This window comes from Tympanuchus pallidicinctus, unplaced genomic scaffold (genome assembly GCF_026119805.1).
Source record: "Tympanuchus pallidicinctus isolate F22 unplaced genomic scaffold, pur_lepc_1.0 scaffold28, whole genome shotgun sequence".
In the NCBI taxonomy this organism is placed as follows: Eukaryota; Metazoa; Chordata; class Aves; order Galliformes; family Phasianidae; genus Tympanuchus; species Tympanuchus pallidicinctus.
In genome coordinates this window covers 657,870-679,937 of record NW_026294745.1, presented here as the reverse complement: position 1 = coordinate 679,937, position 22,068 = coordinate 657,870, and the positions used below count along the sequence as shown (strand labels likewise).

At 44.0% G+C, this 22,068-nt stretch overlaps 1 protein-coding gene across 6 annotated transcripts in view; it reads left to right on the top strand.

Moving 5' to 3' along the window:
* The first annotated feature begins 60 nt into the window (after nucleotides 1–60).
* MYO1H (myosin IH) overlaps nucleotides 61–22,068 on the top strand; it is a 27,273-nt gene continuing 5,265 nt past the window's right edge. The window contains exons 1-22 of one of the 6 annotated variants that reach the window (XM_052691258.1): nucleotides 137–163; nucleotides 3,468–3,500; nucleotides 11,455–11,613; nucleotides 12,004–12,119; nucleotides 12,895–13,093; nucleotides 13,544–13,624; nucleotides 14,048–14,227; nucleotides 14,552–14,650; nucleotides 14,798–14,911; nucleotides 15,132–15,203; nucleotides 15,777–15,896; nucleotides 16,276–16,343; nucleotides 16,642–16,747; nucleotides 17,132–17,212; nucleotides 17,675–17,766; nucleotides 19,201–19,295; nucleotides 19,500–19,546; nucleotides 20,004–20,084; nucleotides 20,565–20,670; nucleotides 20,812–20,929; nucleotides 21,189–21,302; nucleotides 21,743–21,819. In XM_052691258.1, the coding sequence (XP_052547218.1) occupies nucleotides 152–163; nucleotides 3,468–3,500; nucleotides 11,455–11,613; nucleotides 12,004–12,119; nucleotides 12,895–13,093; nucleotides 13,544–13,624; nucleotides 14,048–14,227; nucleotides 14,552–14,650; nucleotides 14,798–14,911; nucleotides 15,132–15,203; nucleotides 15,777–15,896; nucleotides 16,276–16,343; nucleotides 16,642–16,747; nucleotides 17,132–17,212; nucleotides 17,675–17,766; nucleotides 19,201–19,295; nucleotides 19,500–19,546; nucleotides 20,004–20,084; nucleotides 20,565–20,670; nucleotides 20,812–20,929; nucleotides 21,189–21,302; nucleotides 21,743–21,819 (2,170 nt within the window). In that variant the 5' untranslated portion in view covers nucleotides 137–151. Of the gene's footprint in view, nucleotides 164–3,467; nucleotides 3,501–4,335; nucleotides 4,417–8,362; nucleotides 8,529–9,036; nucleotides 10,447–10,900; nucleotides 10,955–11,454; nucleotides 11,614–12,003; nucleotides 12,120–12,894; nucleotides 13,094–13,543; nucleotides 13,625–14,047; nucleotides 14,228–14,551; nucleotides 14,651–14,797; nucleotides 14,912–15,131; nucleotides 15,204–15,776; nucleotides 15,897–16,275; nucleotides 16,344–16,641; nucleotides 16,748–17,131; nucleotides 17,213–17,674; nucleotides 17,767–19,200; nucleotides 19,296–19,499; nucleotides 19,547–20,003; nucleotides 20,085–20,564; nucleotides 20,671–20,811; nucleotides 20,930–21,188; nucleotides 21,303–21,742; nucleotides 21,820–22,068 lie in introns of those variants that run through there. The other 5 variants (XM_052691259.1, XM_052691264.1, XM_052691261.1 and 2 more) reach the window with 5 other exon arrangements.

The window sequence follows — 22,068 nt, the reverse complement described above, 5'->3', positions numbered from 1 at the left end:
ACTCTAAATTATTGATGGTATTCTGTTCAGGTGAGAACATAGCCTCCTACCTGGCTGCACAGTGTGACGAAGGACCATAAACAAGTTCAAAGCACCTTTTGAATGGTTTAGCTGGAATAATTGTTATCAGCTGACTTTAACAGCATTCAAGATGGATACCCAGGTAACTTTAACTATTAGTGGCTGTAGCAATAGATGTATTGGCAGCTAGAGGTGTACTTCCAATTTCTATTAACTGCATTAGCAAGTATTTGAGTAGCGCATTTCCATAGGTGAGGTGGTGGTAGAATGACTTTGAAATAATATTTTTGTAAAGCACACAGCTGATATAATTCAGTCAAAAAATATCTAGGCTCACTTGAAAAACTCTGCGGTGCAAAACTGCATTTGTCTTGGACAATGCACCTTCAGCGTGTAGCCTGTGTATTCATAAATGTGCATTTTCCCTCTCTGCTGAGTAATTTAGTTTGGTGGACTTTGACAAGGAAATGTCTTGGAAACTGCGACTGAGTGACATCTCACTTGCATGCTAATGAGGTCTTGACAGAGGTGGTGACAGATGGAACTCCGGGTTCAAACCACTTGCTTTTTTTTTCCAGCAGGATGCTAACAGTCAAAGGTTCCTAACAGCTCTTGCAATGACAATGCACGCTTCTAGGTTTCTGCTTATGACTTTCTCTTGCCATAGATTGTAGCAAAACTTCCATGAAAAGCTCTATAAGACCTCTGTAGATATCTTGCATGATTAACACAGACTGTTTTCTTAAATAGTCCGTTCTAGTCTTTCTGAATGCTTTGAAGGTTCCAAAGCTGGCCTATTCCAATGGTGGTCACAGACTTGATCTCCATCAAACCTCATCACAGAACCTAGTGGTGGTTTTATAGGACAGACCTACATGTAGCCTGGATGTCCTCTATCTAGAGCTTGTAGATGAATGAATAGCACTGAGAATTTCTTGTGATCTACCTGGCAAGCATTCCACTTACAGAATGACAGAATCACAGAATGGCTTGGGTTGGAAGGGACCCTGGCAGTCTGGGTTGGAAGGGCTGAGCAGCTGGCACTGCGAGCACCAAATGACAGAGCCCAATGCTGAAGCCAAGGAGAAGTAAGCAAATTATTCCCAAATAAAAGGGAACAGAGGCAGAGCGTAACGGAGCATTAAGCTGCATGTTCTGAGTCAGAGAGAGAAATACAGTAACCAAAGGCAAGACGGAGGATTTAATTTTTAATCAGCTGTAATTAATTCCTTCCACATCTTATGTCTGGTGAGAACACAGAGCAAAAGGAAGTAATATCAATTTGGCTTTGATGTGTTATAGTACCATTCAGAGGATTGTACCAGAGAGGAGGTGATGGGGATGTCCCACAGCTGTGGTATCATCCTGCTCAATCTATTGGAGCTTTGCTTAGAGCAACACTGGAAGCTTCTTACTTTGCATGGGACTGTCAGTGTGCCTACTGTATAGTGCATGGTCTGGTTAAATGAGGAATAGCTTTTAATAGCTGGAGGCTTTTGCAGCTGATGCAAGAATTTTCCTTTCCACCACTGTACACTTTTCCAGATAATTGACATAAACTGCTGTTATCAGACAAAAAAACACACTCAGAAGAAAAATCATTTGCCCGTGTCAGACAGCCCCGTGCCTCTTTGTTGGCCCTGCTGGTGTTAAACCTGCTTGCTCTCTATTCATCCTCCCAAACACACAGCCAAGACCTGCATTTCTTATTCCAAAACACTCAGAGCAGAATATCCTGCTTCTTTTTCCTCATTTGTCCTTCTGAAGGTCAGCTTTAAAGACTGTGAAATCAGTGCAGTAATCCCAGTATACCCAAGAGTGGTTCCTTGGGTGATGCACTCCATGTGCCCCCATTGCATATCTCTCCAACTTGGGAGCCCTGGTGCTGTGACACAGCTCCAGTCTCCCCAAGCCCTGCTGCCATGTCACATGCAACTTATTCCTCGAGCAGCTCCTTAATGGGCTGCAAACCTCCTGGGACACAAACAACATCTTCCTATCTGATAAGCTTTTATCTTTGGGTTTGCAGCTTGCTGTGAGGTGTGGAGGAATTTCTCCTTTTTAGAACCAAGCTTTCCTCATGTTCTCTGCTCGGGGCTCTTTGGGGACTGTGCTCCAGGCTGGGGGGAGGGGATGTGGCCACCTGCCGTGGAAATGGAGATTTTACAAACAGAATGAAAGGCGAGACAAAGGCGACATTATCTGCCATGCGAGCTGTTGGGGACCGAACAGCAACTTGCATATGGTTCGAGTTTGGCACAGCCTTTATTTTTATCCTCAGACGGGACTCCCTATCTGGTTATTTACTGTATTAATGACAGGAGACAGAATTACAGCAAGTGGGCTGAGTGCATTCATTACTGTGATAATTGTTGCTCCATATGAAGCTGGGACAGCCAGGCACTGTACAGAGCCCTGAGTCTGAGCACATGAGAGCAGATCTTGTTTTCAAGACAGCCAGGAACATGGGCTTTAATAGTAGCACCTGATTCCAACAAATGTGTAAACCCAATAATTTCATGCGGTTTTTTAAGATGCAATATAATAAAATAAAAAAGCAGTTGCTGATGTATTGGTCTCCTATTTGTTAGCCTGCAATTACCATCTAACTTGTGAAAACACAAAGTCATGCGATTCAAGGAGAATTTATATTTTAAAATTCAAGTATTAAACACAAAAATCTGCTTGTAGCAACCCAAGTTCTGTGTATTCTGCATATGCTATATATAGGAGAATGGGAAATGGCTTCAAACTAATAGAGGGGAAATTAGGTTGGATATAAAGAAGTATTTACACTGAGGGCAGTGAGGCACAGCACAGGGTGCCCAGAGAGGTGGTGGTGCCCCATCCCTGCAGACATCCAGGGGATGGGGCTGTGAGCACTGCTGGAGCTGTGGGTGTCCCTGTGCACTGCAGGCAGTGGGACAAGGTGGCTTTTGGGGGTTCCTTCTGAGTCAAACCATTCTATGATTCTTTTTTTCTCTTCTCTGTTTAGCACAAATAATTCCATGCACAGTATATTGCTTTTTTTTTTTTTTTTCTTAAAATGTATATTGCACTTTCTTCTTAAACGTTGCTAACTTATTAAAACAAAACATTTCTTCTTTTCTATGGGATGGAAAATGAATAGATTTTACACCAGCTGCAGCATGGCTGTCATTTTGTAAAGGAGCACAGCTGAGATGGTATTACTGTTTTGTTGCTGCTTTAAAACTTTCCTCTCCATGTAGTACACCTTAGTACTTAGTACACCTGTTTTAGCAGGTCTTCCTTGGTGCAGATGATTACATTTCCCTGTGTCAGCCTTTTAATGATAGTATCTACAGCTGAGTTGCTTTTCTCTCCATCACCTACTGCTGTAGCAGTGCGTAATGCAGTTAGAGAATAATTTGCTGTTTCAGAAGGTGGAGGCTGATTTTTTTCCTTTTCTGCTTGGCTTGTTTTAGGCCGTGTCTTGTGACAATATGGAAGAAGTGAGGGTAAGTTCAGAGCTCTTTGTAAGTTTTTATGCCAATGTGTGTTCCAGCTAAGTTAGGAAGGACTGCTCTGTCAGCAGGCTTAGGTGCCTGGTTGGCACTGTGTGGGGAATAATGATTTTCCTTCCTGCTTGAAGGAAGAGAAGGAGAACTATATCTGGGGTTATTTGGGGTGAGTGGCATGGTTAAGGAGGAGGGAAGGGGCTAACTGTCACCTACTCGAAGAGGGAGAGCAGATGGTGTTCTTGTGTTCAGTGGAGGAGAGGGCCTGGAGAGGTGGTGGGGATGTCCTGCTTTGTACCCAGCAAAAGTAACTTAGATATCTGTTTCTCTAGTTCTTCCTTCTCTTCTGTCTCTATTCTGGTCACAAGCGAACAGCAGTGCTGTTTCTTGCTCTCACGTGTTCTCACAGCATGTCCTATCAGCAAAATGTCTTCGTGCTTGACTATTGCATTGAAATGCTTGTTAGCTAAGTGCTTTGTGTGCATGGTGGTCCAGGAAAGCTAAACCAACAGGGAAAGATGGATGAAGATGTTTGCTGAGTTGACTTGAAGAAGGCTTGCTGTTTATTCCCAAGAATGTTCCCTTGCTGCGTTGCAGTTGCCTCTCTAAAGTCTGCTGGAATAGTATATTTACCAATAAACTTGCAGCTAGAGAATGAGGCTGAACTCATAGCCTCTTCAAATAAACCCTCAGAGCTTTCCCTTCCTTCATCCAAAACTGCAGCCTTGGCATCTGGTGCTTCTTCAAGCCTGACGAGCCAGGCTTAGAGTGAGCACACACAGTAAGTTAACGTGAGCATGTGGGTGACCTTTGCTGTAATTCACATGGATTGGATCCTGCACTGCAGCCTATGCAGGTGACCGGTTTGCAGCAGCTGTCAGAAGAACCCCTGATTTTTCTCAGTTCCAATACAAAGGTAATGGCTTTTGCTATGGAACTTAGGCACTGGCACAGGTTGCCTGGGGAGGTGGGGATGGCCTGACCTTGGAGACTTTTGAAGTCAGGCTGGATGGGGCTCTGATCACCCAATGGAACTGTGGGTGTCCTTGTGCACTGCAGGGGAGTTGGATTAGATGACTTTTAACGGTCCCTTCCTACTCAGTTCAGGGCTCTGATGCGGGGATGATGGCTTTTACTATGGGACCCTGTGCTGGAATCTTGGTTTAGGTTTATTGTTGTAGGCATTGCCCAGCTAGTTGGCTTTCAGCTTCTACACCTCTTGAGAGAAGCAGTCGTACGGGCCGACCTTCCCTTGCTTTCTAACATCCAAAGTGTTCTACCCTCAAGATTTGTGCTGGTGTATCTGAGGTAAACTTGTTGAAGTTCTGCTGAATGAGACTGAGCTGACAAAGGGAATCGATCATTCCTTGCACGTCTGTAGTGGTTTTGACACCTTAGGGGTTATGCACTGGGAGTCAGGTACTCTTAATGCACCGGTGCCTGCTGACAGCGCTGTAACCTGGGAGCGCTGGAAGCCTGGAGGTGGGCTGGGAGTTTTAGGAAGGACTTGCTTTCACCAACCTGGCTCGGAAGGAGCAGCGCTATCGGCCCTAACCCAAAACGCGAACTGCTCGTATGAACCCGACAGGCAATTGTTTTATTAAAGCTGACGTGCTGAATGGGACTCTTTTTAATGATATTCTTTACCTGTCTCATTGTGTTAAAGTGGGGAAAGGATGGGGGGGGAGGTGAGGAGCACACAGCCCGAGGAGGGCGAGCGGTGGCAGGTGGGACTGAGCACCAGGAGCAGCTCTGCGCGTTGAGCCGCCCGGCTTAGCCCGTGTAGACCGCATAACAAGAAAGAGTTGCTAAGAACAAATCTCTATTGTTCGCTGTCATCTTTAAATGAGTGTCAAAGTAGGCAGGGGGGCTTTGACCGTTAACCGCACAATTTAGCCTGCCCGTTGTGTCCAGCAGCCCCCACCTCCTTGGAGTTTCTCAGATTAGAAAAGAAGGCCTCAGTCCCTTATAAATGGGCCAACTCTTCTCCTTTGTGTGCAGACTGCCCAGTGTGAAATCTGCAGTGACGTTAAATGTTTTCTAATGAATAATTACTGAAAGGAAATGGAGGAATATATGTGTAATGGATTGTAGCGCATTAAAATGTTTTATTTTGCGCACAAAAATGTTGTCCTTCACAAGCACCACGATTGTTTCAGAGAGCCTTTTGTGGGGGCTTGATTCTCAATGGATTATCTGTGAGCTCTTACATTTCCAATAGAAATCAAAAGGGTCCTTTGGCAAACTAATGTTTTTCAAAATGGCAGCCATGAAGCCCATTTAGTATTTAAAGTTTGGGTTTTAAAGAAATGTTTGAACTCTAGAGATTTTCTCACTTTTTTCTTTCTTTTGATTTATGAAAGTGAAGTAGTTCACCTCGACCTCTCTTCTATTGAGAAAGACAGACAGTCACCCTTTAACAAGTCTATAGTGGGCTATTCCCTGGATACAGACAAGAGGCCTTAAGAATTGTTGGCGTTTCCCTAGGCTGTTGATTAACCTTAAAACCCTCTTATTCTGTATTCTTTTGAAAAAAAATTAGGTTACAATGTGTAAATTTTTCCACAGTATAATTGTATTTATGAATTCTGCTGCCTTGGGACATCCCAAGCTACTGTATGTGCTTCTCAAGTGCAGCCTTACAGACCCAAGACATACCTTCTTTGGCACTGCTGCTGTGTTCCCAAAGTACAGCTGGTGTGCAGAGCTTTGGTTTCTGTAAAAATGTGGTAGAGGTTTTCAGGGATGTAGAGGCTGGTCTCACTGAAATACCTTTTTAAAAAAATTAAAAGTCTTTTTGATGCTGCAATCATACAGATGTAGCATGGTTACTTGGTGTGGATCTGATCTGCTTCTTTGGTTTTTATGTGCACTTCAAGTTTATTTGAAAATTACTCTGAACAGATTAATTCTTATGAGCCACACCAGAGCATCTACAGCAGGAGGGAAGTATTTCCCTGGACTTGCCATTATTCTGATGCAGTAATGCACTGCCCCAAAACCTATTGCCAAGCATGCAGCAGTCCCATCTCCGTGATGACTGCAGACTCTGGTTGCCACTCAGGGAGGGCAGGAAGGGGTCCAGGCTGCTCCCAGAGCAGCTGCACGCAGCCCTTCCACCATCACTGGCACACTGTGAGCCTGGCCTTGGGGTTGCTGCTGGGTTTGAGGGAGGATGTAGCACTGCTGGTGCCCATCTTTGCTCTCCTGCTGACTTGGCCATGTAAGAAACAGCCTCTGTTTCCAGCTGTGCTGATTCTAAGGACATCTTTCTTAGCCCTTTCTATACGGTCAAGTTCTGTCACTGCCTTTCTGGACAGTCTATTTGGAGAACCTTTAGCAGAGCAGAGCCCAAGGAGTTTCCTCAGTGTAACCCTTGCAGTGCCTCCATCCTATTTTGGTGAGCCTTAATGAGCAAATTCCTGTTGAGCACGAGGGGTGCAGGACCGGGTCAAGGAGCGCCGCCTGTTGCAGTCAATGACTATTTCCAAAACAGAGCTTTGACGTTCCTAAAGGAATCTGTTAGCGGTGTTGCTCCAAGCTCATCTGTCTTCAGCAGGCCTGAGACTCACTTCTATTTTACACCACATGGCTCCAGAGATGCCTGCTTTCTGTGCTGCATTCCTGTGGCATGAACTTCATTTGCTTGAATCTCAACAGGGTAACAATAGAAGAACAAGTTGGGTATCACAATGGATTCCTTAGGATGCCAGCTGGAGACAGGGCTGAACAAATAGACTGAGCTTGCCTTAGGGTTGCTGTGTCCAGAGTTAAATAAGGCTCTGGCTGTCAGTGGGGGTGGGAAGCCTTATTGCAGAGATCGTAACGCAAGTGTGCTCTTGTCAGTAAGAATTATCTGACCCTGTTAGCAAAAACTGATTGATTCTGTTGGGAAACAGATGTTAAACAGGTGGTTTTCCATTTCTCTATTAGAAATACAAATTAGTGGGTGTTAAAATTTTAAGTCTTTTGAGTGTTCTTGTTACAATCTAGCTGAGGACAAATTGAAAATGTTTTTGTCCTACTCATCTCCTCAGATCTTACTGTTCACCATTTTTCCTCATTGACTCTGAGCCACAAGGTAAAATCACAGAATTGTAGGGGTTGGAAGGGACCTCCAGAGATCATCGAGTCCAACCTCTCTGCCAAAGCAGGCTCCCTGCACCAAAATATTTAACTCCTCGATGTTGCTGTAAGACCAAGCACAGCTATTTTGTGGTCAACTTTTGTCTTGCCCTAAGCTCCTTCTGAAGGACATCTCTGTTATTCGGAGAGGTTAGATTTGGTGTGGAACTTTTAAATATAAAGCTCCTAAAGAGTTTGAGCATCACCTAGAGTGTGTGGCTGAACAAAAGTGAGAGGGCGCTTGCCGGTGGGTCACTGGCTGCCCAAGTAGAGGGGTTTCATTCTGTTGGCTGCTTATGCAGAGAAGTAGCCGTGGGAAAATTGTCTGCTGCTGACTTTTGGGTGGGTGGAACGGGAGGAAAGGAAGGTCTGGCATTGTCTGGGAGCCAGCAGTGACCGTAGTGCAGGCTGTAGCCATTTTGGGGTAGTGGGTCAGGGAGAACCCGCCTATTGCAGGGGAAAGCCAGGGGAAACTTTGAGTGCAAATTAAAATGGGTTTCGCAGTGACCTCTAGTGGGGAGCGAAACTGAGAGCTGCTGGAAGGGATGAGCCCGTTCGGCAGCGGTGGTTTGTACCTGGATTTGCTCAAATGGTGCATCAGGAGGGTTAGAGCCTATTTCTTTGCCTTCAAACTCCAACTTCATCCTTGGGGTGATATTTTACAGCACCTTTTAACGAGTCCTTAAGCATAAACCTCATTGTAGATCGACTGTTGACCGCGTGTTAGATAATTCATTAAACAGCAAGGATGTTACGATCCCTGCCTGAGGAGGAAGGCACACAAACAGGACACACGATACGTGGTGTCAGCGGGCCTTCCCTCTAGCCCTGTTAACTCTTCATGGAAGAAGCACGTTTTGGAGAAGGAGTTGGCAGGAGATGGCACATCTGCTTGGGTGACAGGTAAAGCATGGAGGAAAGAGGCTTCTGAATGTGTAGGGTGGTGCTAAAGGAATCCAACATCTCCTTGGGGCTCTTCTGCTCTCCCCCAAACCATCCCAACCCAATGAGATTTCTGCTGTTGTAGGGAGGTGGGTTCTTATGGATGGATCCAATAGATCTGGAGTTTGGTGGCATGTGTGGCATTTTGGTAACGGTCTGGGTGCTCACCTCTTTGAGTGGGTATGAGGTTATGTGAAAGATGCTCTGGGACGTATGGTGCCCACCCAAGGCTCCCAACTCTGTTTGCATGGGGGATGTGTGGCATGATTTGTTTCTGCAGAGCTTCCAAAATAGCATTCTAACTGTTCCTTTCCTTCCCCATCTCTTCAGTTCAATTGCATTAAATCAAAGGAACAGCAACATTAACTTAGCAGACTGTTGAAATGGAGTTCTGAGCCTTTAGCAAAGATGAGTAATAATCTTCCAAAGTTTACTTGATTTTTTTTTTTTTTTTAATTTAATTTTTAATAACTGTTGCTTGCCAGGACTTGTTTCTGTGTTACAAACTTTGCCTAATGCATTGCCCTGTTGCTCCTGACCTTGTTTTAGCCCCTGCTCAAAGCCACAAGTCTCATGAAATTGTTTTGATCCAGTTTAGCTCCTCGTGGTTTTTAGTGTCTATAGACAAATCCCTCTGGGGAAAAATGAAGCCCTCACTGTAACCAGGGATAGGTTTTCTGGTAGAGCTTGTGTCTCAGCAGGCAAGGAAGAAATCTCCTGGTGCTTATAGTTAAGTGATGAGGAAAGGAAAACAATCCTTTTTAAAAAGAGCAGTCGACAGCACCGTGCTGGGGTAATGTGTACTGATGAGCCCTGCAGGGTATCTGTTACTGAGGATGACACCAGGTAAGGATGAAACTCCCAGGAGTGGGGCTGGGGCGGGAGGCGGTAAGCTGTGCTGTGATCATAAAATTGCTAGACCTCAGTGATAGCAAAATGCTCAAAATCCGAGCACAAAGCAGCCCAGAAAAGAGCATGGGATTTTTTTTGTCTGCCAGAGAACAGAGGGTCACTTAGCAATTAACATACGAGTGAAAGAATTAGGTTAAGGAAACCTGATCAGCTAGATGGCTGCTGTGGTTTCAGCCTTCCTCTTTCAGGTCTCCAGGCTTGGAAAGGAGGTAAAATTCTCTTGCTCAGGTTGTCCTGAGTGCAGGCTCAGAACAAACCCACCCGAAGTGCCAGCAAGCATTGTGTAGGGACATCTCTCTGCCAAAGTGATAAACTCTGACCTGGTCAGACAGCTCTGTGCTGTGGCCAAATCAGAGTGGAAAAATGAGTATCAGCTGTTGAGGGCAAAAATAAAGGAAAGCAAGGTGATAAATTCCTTGTATGAAGTTACCATAGTATGACTTCATAAAGTGAGTTAGGATTCAAATAGCATGTTGTCAGAACATCTTTCTCTGTGGTATTTTGGTACTATTGCTGCTGAGCATAAATTTGCAAAGCTCAGACCATTATTTCAGTAACATATAGGTGAGTGTTAAATTCTGCACTAAAAAATGGAACATGTTAAAATCTCTGTTTAAGAGCTCTCTGACTTTTGGTCAGCATATTATGAGCTTGGGCTTTAGCTCTTTATTTTTGTGAAATTATGCATCTAAACCTGCCAGCTTTCAGTGTCTGATGTGCTGTCATCCTCCAGTGAAGCTATGCAGGCTTGCAAAAGCCAACCTCCAAGGTCAGAGCTTGCCAAAACTTAGCAGAAACATTTTACACCGTGCCTTCTCTCCTAATGCGTGTTCAAACCCTGACACACTCACCTCTTGAGCACTGGAGCAGCAAGATGTAAAAACTCCAGTGTCATGAGGGCAGTGTGGGAATAGCAAACGTGCTGGGCTTGTGTGCACGTCTCTGCAAAGCCCAGGAGTCCTAAAAGGTAAGTTGCTCAAAATGTTAATTTCTATCGTAAGGAAAGTATTTCAGCAGGAACTGTTCTATGAAATGTGTAATCCCCAGGTCTTTATAGTTAATAACATCCTATGGTGTGTTTATTTCTATAGAATAAAAAAATATCTTGCTTGCTAACATGAAATTATCAGCTTGTTTTAATTAAGAAACAATATGTGTGTGGTTAATTTGTATAGCCCTTGAAACAAGAGCTCGATCCTCAGCAATATTTTCAATATAAGGTCAAATTTAATTATAAACAATTGAAAGTGGAGTGTGCGAAGGAGTTATGTTCTGTCAGTGACATCCTTTCTGCCTATTTCTGCCTTTTGAGAAGCAGATTGGGTCGGCTATTAAAGGTTTAGTGGGTTTTATTCCAAATCTCTGCTTAATCAGTTTTATCAGATCAATGGACGGGCTTTTCATGTTGCACATTTCTTGCTGGTGTGTGGAGACATCTGCTGCCCGTATTTGAGAGCTGCTTATGGAAGGCATTGGTAGTAACTTAGTGGTCTTGCTCCAGGTAGTGTTGTAGCACTGGAATTGGTAGTTAGAGGTCAAGGCAGATGAACTTCAGGGGATTCTCGGTTCTGATGGGTGTATCTGTGGGAAATTCTAACCTGTGTATGGTAGTTGCTGGTGGCATAGAAACCAAAAGTGTGTCTGATGCCTTCCACTGACAGCTGCAGACCTTGCAATTACTTTGTCTAGGTGGAGTTAATGACGTGTTCCAGGTCTCACTCAGATCTTTGGAGCTAGGTTTCAAACCACTGTTCCCATGGTGAAAGCTGCTGGAAGCTTTGGGTTTCCTCTCTGATCGTAATGAGTCTTAAAATTCTTGATTGTAAAGAACTCCATGGGTGCTCACTGATGTGAAACACCTTGGGGAAGGTGTTAACAACACACTGGCATTACCTGTACTGGGTTGATCTGGCCCTGAGGTATGGGGAGGTTTCGGCTCTCTCCTAAGCCTATACCATGCAACCCTTGTGTTTAGAAGGAAGAGGTGGAAGATAACACTGACATCATCATGGAGGGGGCTCTGATAGCCCGGGACAGAGTTGGGGTGCAGGACTTTGTGCTTCTGGACTCCCACACCAGTGAGGCTGCTTTCCTGAACAACCTCCGCAAGCGATACCAAGAGAACCTCATCTATGTAAGTGCCTGTTTGTGTGAGTGCTGCTGAGAGTGCTGCTCCAACTTTGGTTTCACTGAGCATTGAGACAGTAAGCCTTGATTCATGTAGCTGGTACCCAGCAGGGTGCTCACCCAGTAGAATATCAAAACATAATAATTATGTATGCTGTAAGGCTTTATGTTTGTTTTATGGTTCCACTCCATTCTTACAGGGTTGATTTTGAATGTTTAGTGTTGGCTTTGGGCTTGGAAATGAGGAATTCTGGTTTCTTTTGGTTTTGTTTGTTCTTCTCACAAGTTCTGTGCCATCTTTTCCCAAAATGTTGTGATATACATGACTCTTCCTCAAGAAGCTCTCTCTGTAGTGATGGTACTGATTTCCCACGTCTATGCATTTTTCTCCTTGCAGACATACATTGGCACTCTTCTTGTATCTGTCAACCCTTACAAAGAGCTGGATATCTACACAGTGACCCAGATGCAGCTTTACCGAGGGGTGAACTTCTTTGAACTGCCACCTCATCTGTAAGTAGAATCCTTAAGACTTCAGCTGATATGAGTATATGGGATGTTGTCCCTGGTGCTATGTGTGAGCTACAAGGATGTGTATCCAGAGTTGCAAGTCTGGTGAACGTTTTATATTCCCATCTTTCTGTAGGTAAGGTTGTATTTGTCTTCTAGCTGGCTATGAAAATGAAAGAGAACAGAAGGGCTGAGAAATAGTGGTGGGGGATTACAGAGGAAGAAAGACTGAGATAGTCTTGCAGGCAGTTGCAGGACTAGCTCAGTACTCATGCACAGCTCTGCTTGGGCTTCAGAGAGGGAGGAAATTGAAAATTCAGGATTCTGAGTTGAAGTTATTTTGGTGTTTGGAAACTTTCAGGTGATTTGAGGGGTTGAGGTTGATAGGTTTTGTTTTTGTTTTCCTCGTTTTTCTTCTATAGGTGGCATATTTGACAAGGACTCCATTATTATCTTTGTATATATTTCTATAAGCAGGAGTTGGATTTTTTTTGTTGTTCCACTGGAATAAAAACTGGTTCCTCTGACCTGGAAGGAGTCAATAGTGTATATAAGTAACATTCATCATAAACATACCCAGCCCATTCAAATCCTATTTTGACAGTGGAAAAAGAATGAGCTTTGTCTACCTCGCAGAGGCTGAGAGACCATGGGTAGCAGACTGGCGTTTTGAGCTCTGCTTTCCCATCACGTCCAGTGCTTGAGATGTTAGCTGGGGAGTACACCCCATTTCTAATGGATGTTTCCCCTCTGAATCCTTCTTGTGACTCTTGTTCAGATATGCCATAGCTGACAATGCCTACCGGGTGATGTGCAGTGAATACAACAACCACTTCATCCTCATCTCTGGGGAGAGTGGAGCTGGGAAGACAGAGGCTTCCAAGAAGATCTTGCAGTACTATGCAGTCACCTGTCCGACCACAGAGCAGCTGCAGGTCGTCCGTGATCGTCTGCTGCTGTCAAACCCTGTTCTGGAGGTAAAAACTGGATGAAAGCAATGTAGAAAAGCTGCTGATGGCCTCCTTTCATGAGACTTTCCTGTCTGCACACTTGCACCCAGGAATGGACTCTTGTTTTTATGGTTTGCACACATAAGTAATAGTGTAAATTAGGCCTCTTGGCAGCATAAGCACTTAACGTTTCTAAACATTAAGTGGTACTAAACTTGTTTTTATACAGGAGGATAGCTGGAACTGGGAGTATGGGGAAACTGTACAACATACAACAGATCCTCGTGGTGCTGTTTACAGTCGTGCTAGAAAGAGGCATAATTTGTCTAGCTGAGGTCCATATTAAAGCTAAGAAATATATTAGTTTGTGTTTCTTTAATTCCTGTAAATTTTGTAATAGGACTTGACTGCAGCAAACCTTTGTCCTGTTGCATCAAGTTCTCTATAAGTGACTTGATCTATCCATTTTATCCATAGGCTTTTGGAAACGCAAAAACTCTGCGGAATGACAACTCGAGTAGATTTGGGAAATACATGGACATCCAATTTGACTTTAAGGTGAGAACAAACTTAATGAGCCGCTGTTGAAACAAGCTCCGTCAGTGAGCCTCTTGGACGCATACCAGGCAGCACAGGATTTATTAGTTCTTACTAACACTGCAGATTTCTGACCTTATTTCTAGAGGTCGTGCATTCTGTGAGTGAGGTGACTAGTTATACATCCCGAAAGCTTCCTACATTACTCACAACACTGCCAGTACTTGATAGGATTTTAATATATGTAGTTGCAAAGGGTGACTTGCACTAGAGGACAGGAAACTCTTCAGATATATCTGAAATTGCTGGTGGATACTATCCCAGAAATAGAAGAAGACAACAGGAAAGAAACAGTGCATTTCCTGCATCTCCTGGTGTTGCTGCTTGCTCCTGTGTTGGATGAACAGCCATCCTGATGCTGGTCTAACTGCTTCATTTTGCTAGGGAGCTCCAGTGGGAGGGCACATCCTCAGTTACCTGATCGAGAAATCCCGAGTTGTCCATCAAAACCACGGAGAGAGGAATTTCCACATCTTCTACCAATTATTAGAGGGTGGAGAGAAGGATCTGCTCTGCTGGCTTGGGCTGGAGCGCAACCCTCAGAAGTATGCTTATCTCATCCAGGTCAGTGAGAATTTGACCATCTCTCTATTTTATGTCTGGAATTGTAGGGATCTTTTACTACCATAAAAACAGAAGATGGCTGCAAGCTTGTGCTATTCACAACACTCTGCCATTTGGTGGTAATTGCTATCCAAGTGCCATGTTTCAAGTAATTGTTGCTGAAAGGGCTGATCAAATGAGTTGGTTTCAGGTTTAGGAGTTTAATAACCTTTCCCAGAGAGCTGCAGACTGCATCTATGCAAGCTGAGGAAATGAAGTATTATGGCCAGGCTGCATTTGTTCTTGAAAAAATCACTACTGAAATTTAGTAATTTTTTCTCCTAGGGTCGATGTGCCAAAGTCTTTTCTATTAATGACAAGAACGACTGGAAAATAGTCCGCAAAGCTTTTTCTATCATTGACTTCACTGAAAAAGATTTGGAGGTATGGAAGTCAAAAGTCCATCCAGTTGATGGAAAGTGTCTTGGTTGGAAGATGTGTCTAAGGTGTTTATGAGCATGTGCAGAAAATTGGCACTGCTCCATGGAGATGTAGGAATTTGTTTTCTAACAGTGTATCTCCCATTATTAGCATCTTTTTGGAATAGTTGCTAGTGTCCTGCACATTGGGAACATTCAGTTTGAAGAAGATAGCAATGGACATGCCATCATTCGCAACGGCACTCAGATCAAGTGGATTTCAAAGGTATCTCCCACCTCTTAGACCAGATCAGCAAAACAAATAGTATAAAGAAAGCCTTAACTTTCTTTGGGTCTGTTCGCAGAAGTGGAATGATAGCAAGAACTGGGTGTTTGTATGGCTATAAGCAACCTCAGACTGTAGGAGATGTACCGTGTGATCACTAGGGCACTGTTTAAGCAGCCTCCTGCTGCCCATGCTGAGAGCAGGATTTGTTTCTCTACAGCTCCTGGGTGTCCACTTGTCCATTCTGCAGGAAGCCCTCACCCATCGGAAGATTGAAGCCCGCTCTGAAGAGGTACTGAGCAGCTGGAAGCAGTGCAGGGACAGATGAGGAGCTGTGCTCACAGTGCTGTTTCAACTGAAACAGATTAATTTGGCTGTCCTTGTCATCCGTATTACCTTGCCCTTCTAGCCTGAGACTTTAATAGAGTGACTATTTTAGTTCTGAATATTCTGGCTGAATGAACTGGTAATTACTAGAAAGCCAGGAACAGGGACTTTCAAGCAGCCATGAGTTTGAGCCAAACAGTTTCCATTTGTTTAGTTCCTGGAGTGCTTCTTGGGAAACCAGACAGCGTAAATAGAGAAAAGCTTTGTATAAACTGTTCTTTGAGCAGTTTGTACTAAGTTTGATAAAATGAAACTAAAAGAAGTGAGGAAAGGCACTCCCAGTTCATCAGAATGTTTAGTACTTTCCAAAGTGTAGTATTGCAATCCTGCTGACGTGGAGATGCACCAGGCTGAAATAATAACGGGAGAGGAAGCTGTAGGTAGAGTTGCTGGTTCTCTGTGCCTGAAGTATGAACTAGTTTTGCAGAAGTTTGCTGTGCTATGTTCTTCATTGCATCTGGGATATTTTTATTTTTAGGTCTTAAGCCCATTGAATGTTGATCTGGCATTCTATGCTCGGGATGCTGTAGCAAAGGCAATTTATGGACGGACTTTCACTTGGCTAGTCAACAAAATCAATGGCTCCTTAGCCAACAAGGTTGGTTCCTTGTCTGATGTCCTCTTGGAGCTCCTCCAGTAAGGCCCAACTGCACATGTGAGCAAATACCCCATGCTCAGCAGTGTGGGATCGTCCCACAGCTCTGAGTTGGAAAACTTCAATGCTAGGAAAGAAGTGTGGCAGTTGGTCTGTTAAGTACTTCTTGTACCGAGTTTCCTGCTTCTGTGTGTCCGTTCACAATGGTGATGGGTTTGTGGTTGGACTTGATGACCTTAGAGGTCATTTCCAACCTTAATTGTGCTGTGATTTACTCTTTTGGCATCTCGAAGTAGAAGTTTAAAAAAGAAGAAAGAAACACAAAACTGTGCAGGGAAGAAACTTGAGCTGAAGCAAGAGTTACAAGTTGTGTCTTTAACAGGATTCAACTCGTAAGACTGTCATTGGCCTGCTGGATATCTATGGCTTTGAAGTGCTGGACACAAACAGGTAACAGCAGTTTCTGAGAACGGGGGGCAATCTGTCCTTGTGGCAGTGGGAGTGTGTGCTGAATCCTACAGGACTTTTTGAACATAGTCTTGTCCCAGCAAATCAAGAAAGGTGGCTGCAAATGCGCTGGGTTAGCTCAGTAAGTAAACAAAAATCTTGTTGCTTTTTAATAAAATTTCTGAGGCTTAATCTATAGAGAACTGGACTGTTTGATTGGAAAACAGTAGGAGGAGGTGGGAGAAGTAGAACTGTGTCCATGAATTGATTAAACAATATTTCTCATTTAACAACTCTGAAGCTTTGAGCAGTTCTGTATTAATTACTGCAATGAGAAACTCCAGCAACTGTTGATTGAGATGACCTTAAAGGCAGAGCAGGAGGAGTACGAAATGGAAGGAATAGAGGTAATTCATTATTCTCCACCCTTTTGTTTCTTTGAACAGCCACTGCACGCATTGCTTTTCTTCATTAATGAAGAAGGCATCTTGCCTGTCTCAATTGCAGTGTTTCCCTGGGCCATGTGGAAAGCTGTACTTTGAGTATATGCATGGTTTCATTTTAAATCCCATGTAAGCTTATTCTGCTTCAGTATACTTTGTATTCTTTCTACCAAGGAGATCATTCCCAAATCTGTAGAGTTCATTTTTGCATTGCTCCTGTGAGAGGTATAAGATAGCCAAGGATCTCATTCTGTAACCCTTTTGAAATTTAATTTGGCCTAGACTTAATCCACATCTCTGGAAGGGGAAGAACATTCCCCAATCTCTTCTTTCTCCTCTTATTTCCAGTGGGAACCAATTCCGTATTTTAACAACAAGATCATCTGTGACTTGGTTGAGCAGAAGCATAAAGGAATAATTTCCATTCTGGTTTGTACTACTTAAATTATCATGCTTGCCTGTGCTCTGCTGTAGTGGTTCATAATCAGTTCCAATTATCTGGTGGTTCTGTGTTATTCGGGATCTAAACAAATAGACCTTGTGAACAAAGACTGATTCATCCAGATAAAAAATCCTGTATGTCTGTCTGGATTTTGGGTCTAGTTATGTCATCTTTTTGTTTAAACGGGCTATAAACAATAAAGGATGAGTCAGGGCATTGCCAAATCTGAAAGAAAATGGCAGATCTGATTTATCTTGATTTATTCTGTTAGTTCTACTGAAATCAGATAAACAGAACTCCATGTTTAACCAGAAAACTGCTTACATTGGGCAGACCTGGTTCAATTGTAACCAAATTCTTTAGTTTTGCTGAATAATGTGGTGCTAAATGTTTCTGAGGAGGGATTTGTCTGTTCAGAGCATCCTTCTGCCTGGTGCCTGCTCTTTCAGGATGAAGAGTGCTTACGGCCTGGTGAAGCAACTGACTTGAGCTTCTTGGAAAAGCTGGAAGAGAAAGTAGGAGACCATGCCCACTTTGTGACGTATGCATTTATGCTTTGCATCCTACCACAAAGGAAACTTTCCCATCTTTTACCCATAACAGAGCAGAAGTTGGACTCAATAATTCTTACGGGTCTCTTCCAACTCAGGGTGTTCTGTGGTTCTGTGAGTACTGGGGGAGGAAAAAGTTTTGCTCTGTACCAGAGAAAATCAAGCAGCCTGTCTGTTGTCTACCACTGTAATGCTCCAGTAATGTCTGGAGGTATTACGTAGGTTGCACTGGGGAGCCTTGCTTCATTCTGCATTTGTGTTTTGCAGAAAAAAAAAAAAAAAAAAAAAAAAAAAAAAAAGGAAAGAAAAGGGGCTGACTTTGAAAATATTGGATTGATTTGTCCCATGCTGACCAGGGGAAGCTGTAGGTATCGTGAAGAGGAGCCTAAAATCCCCGAGCTGTATGGTGGATGTAGATAGTTTTTCAAGAGTCCATTTGGATATATATGTGAGCTTTAGATCTGAAGAGGGAAGAAAGACACCTTTGTTTGCATCCCCAAACGAGCAGTACTGCAGCCAGGACTCAGTTTGTGTTATTTGCAGATCCTGTTCTGCTGGCTAACGCGTTGGTGCCAGGCTGTTCTGGCAGTTCCCAGCAGAGCCCTACTGAAAGGCTTCCGCTCATCATCAGTTCAGAGTCACGCTGCTGAACTGTCACTTTCTATGTTTCCGATCATCAAAGCTGAGTGGAAAATCTGTAGGCAACTTCCTCATTGCTGCAGTGTGTCTTAAAACTGCTCTGTGTGATTAGAAGTGTTAAATGGAAACATTAGCACTACTTAAGTAGGAGCCATACATGGCAATGCTCTTGGAACAAAACTTCTGATGTACTGATGTGCTGCTGTGACACAGCTCTGTGCTACTAGAGACTGCTTGCAAAGCTGAGATTTGTACTGTGAAGTTGCTCTTTTTCTTCCCAGCCCTTACTTTCTAATATCTCCTGCTGATGTTTACAACTGTGATTCTTCCTTATTTCTATTCTTGTCCCTAGGGTGCGGTTTCTCAAATGATGCTTTTCCTCTGGTTTTGGTTTGAAGTTGAGGAAAGTTGTGATCTTCTTAGCATGTAGGCTATGAGAATGTATTTAAATGAATGTTATAGGGAGAAGCCATCTTCCAGGCAGAGTGATCATTGCCAAATGGCAACGGATGCTTTGCACATGTTTTGAGGAGTTTGTGGTCAATGACTCCCATTCCCTAGCACTAAATCTGCTGTAAGCTGCTCCGAAAGGAGAGGCAGTTCTTTTGATTATGGGCCATAACTGCATGAACAGAGCCACACTGATAGGAACAGACACTTGATAGACTTCCAGCTGTCACACAGCTGCTTTTTGCACAGGTGTCTTTCTACAGGCTGAAGAAATCCGCTGTTTTCTCTTGGTATTTTTTGCTTTTTGTCTTTTTTTTTTTTTTACCTCCCTGTAGTCGCAAGCTTGCAGATCAGAAAACACGAAAATCCATTGACTGGGTGGATTTCCGCCTCCTTCACTACGCAGGGGAAGTCACATACTGTGCAGTCGGTGAGTGTGACTGAGGAGCTGCTCTGCATGTTCCTTGCACACCTGTGCCCATGTGGCAGATGGAACGTGGGCACTGACTCCACACGAGGGTGCTATCCGTGTGCTGGGCCCTTGGGGTGGCGCCCAGCTGCTTCCCAGTAAAGCCAGTGCTTGCCCACGTGTGCTATGAGCCTTCTAATGGAACAAAGCCTTCTTTCTCTTCAGGATTTCTGGAAAAGAACAATGATCTCCTGTACAGAAACCTGAAGGAGGTAAGAGCAATAGAAGGGAGTGCTCTTCCCTTAAGCATCTTGCTAGAAGTGATGTTTTGCAGAAGCTGTATTTAATCTCAGTAGCGATCAGAAATGTGTGTTTCTCCTTAGCATTTGACATTCCTCTGAAACCTGTCCTCCATTGAGATTGAGATCAGTGCAAAGGCTTTTATTGGACAGATATAGCAGCTTCGTGCTGGAGCCATAGGTGTCCTGGTGACCTGAACTTGGGAAATCAGGCTGCTTCTGGCCTTAACTTTGTTCATTAGTCCTCAGTGCAGAGCTGTCCAAGCAGGCAGCTGATTTCTGGCTCCAGAGCTGTGCATGTGAAGGGGTCTCTTCTAGGTTCAGCTTCTAGCACTGGAGGCTGTTGCTTGAATCTGTGCTGTGTGTCCTTACAGCACCCTAGGAAGGCATGTATGCTAAATATGACAGTTTCTCACTGACTGTGTTTCAGGTGCTGTGCAACTCTAAAAATGGAATCATTAGAGACTGCTTTTTACTGTCAGAACTGGACAGCAGGAGGAGGCCAGAGACTGTGAGTGTAATGTTCAGTCTAAACTTTTAAGGTTGGTTTAACTTCCCAAGTCTGCATTTCCCTGTTTTTGCTCCTGAATTCAGTGCATTTGTTTTATTTTTGAGGTTTTTGGTTTTGTTTTGTTTTTTTTTTTAGCTTTCTTGTAGGGGAACAGAGATGTTGCTGAGACAGCAGCAAGCAATGTGGCATAGCTTGCTGTTGTTATGAATGCATCATTCTAAAATGAGCTCTGAGCACAGCATCCAGCAGCCTCCGGTGTCTGAAGGGCTACCTTGCGTGTCCAGATGTATGGCAGAGACTCAAATTCTCCAGCTAAGCACTCTGTCCAGTTAGCTCATGATTAACTATGTTTCTGAATTGTGCTAGTGCATATGTCAGCCTTTCTCTTGGCTGTAAGAGGAACGCAGTGAATGAGTTGGCTTGGATCCTGCAGTGCTTGAGTTTCAAAGCTGAGAAGTCTTTCTCTCAATGTCATCTTAGGTTGCAACCCAGTTCAAAAACAGCCTAATGAGTCTGATAGAAATCCTGATGTCCAAGGAGCCTTCTTACATCCGGTGCATTAAACCAAATGAGAACAAGGAGCCTGGTAAGGCATTAGGCTCAGTGCACTGTTGAAGTAATGGAATGAGGAGGTGCAGGGTGATTTCTTCCATACCTCTCCCAGTATATTGACACGTGAGTGGGCTTTCACGTACAGTATTTATCAGTGAATGTGTGTTTACTGCAGGGAAGTTTGATGATTGCCTGATCCGGCACCAGGTGAAATACCTGGGGCTGATGGAGCACCTGCGTGTGAGACGGGCTGGCTTTGCGTATCGGCGCAAGTATGAGCACTTCTTGCAAAGGTGAGCAGAGCTGTTTTCCTGTACAGCCAGAATCTGCCTTCCCACAGAGCTTCAGAGCAAGATTTATTTAGATGTCTGGTCCTCGTTCTAAGGCGCAGAGGCACTGGGCTTTTCCTCTGCACCAAACATAACGTTCATAGGTGGTTTTGATCTGTATCCATGTTGGTCTACTTTGAATGAAGAATAGGAACTGGGGGCTGCTCAGGGAGAAACGCCTCAACATCAATTCACTTGTAGTGATGTCCTGATGATCTTTCAGATACAAATCCCTGTGTCCTGCTACCTGGCCACACTGGCACGGGCCTGCAGCTGAAGGTGTGGAGAGGCTTATCAAGCACATAGGTTATAAGCCTGAGGAATACAAACTGGGAAGGTAAACTTCTCTCTCTAGTTCTTAGCTCTGTTGGTTGGCTGCACAGTGCTTGCCATTCTGATTGTTCTGTCTGTGACCATGAGCCCAGAGAGCTGCAAGATGTGGCAGTGTAAAACAGGTCCCTTAATTTGGTTTTTGCCTAGCCATGGCAGGCAAAATTGGGCAGAGCTACCTGGGTTCTGCAAGCCTGAGGGTATCTACTTAATGACCTTAAAACAGGGCAAAGTAAACTTACCCTGAAGGTATGGGGCAAGGAGTCCCAGATGTGTGCATCTCCACTTGCTTTTCACACTCTTGCATTTCTATGGGGCTTGAGTCCAGCCTAGTTTCTTTCTCCTCTGGGTTAGGAGGAATGGGTTCCTTTGGCTCAGCACCAAACCTGCTAGTCCAAGACAATGTGGGCTCACTGTGAATAACCTGTTCCTGGTCTCTTTTTTCAGAACCAAAATATTCATTCGTTTCCCAAAGACTCTGTTTGCTACTGAAGATGCATTTGAAATAAGAAAGCACCTGCTAGGTATGGTTCCAGTTCCCTTTATCACACAGACAGAAAAGCAGAGGCTGAGTGGGCAATGTCTGTGGGCTCCAGATGCACAGAGATGAGAGCTGATACTCCTGGTCCTGAGTGTTACCCAATTGCAGCTGCTTGAATCTCCATGCTGAAGGATGTTCTATGCAGGCTACCTTTGTTCCTGCTTTGTTAGTCCTTTGTACCTGGTTGCGCAGGACTTCCTGTGTCTGATCACTGAGGTTAGGAGCTGTGCCT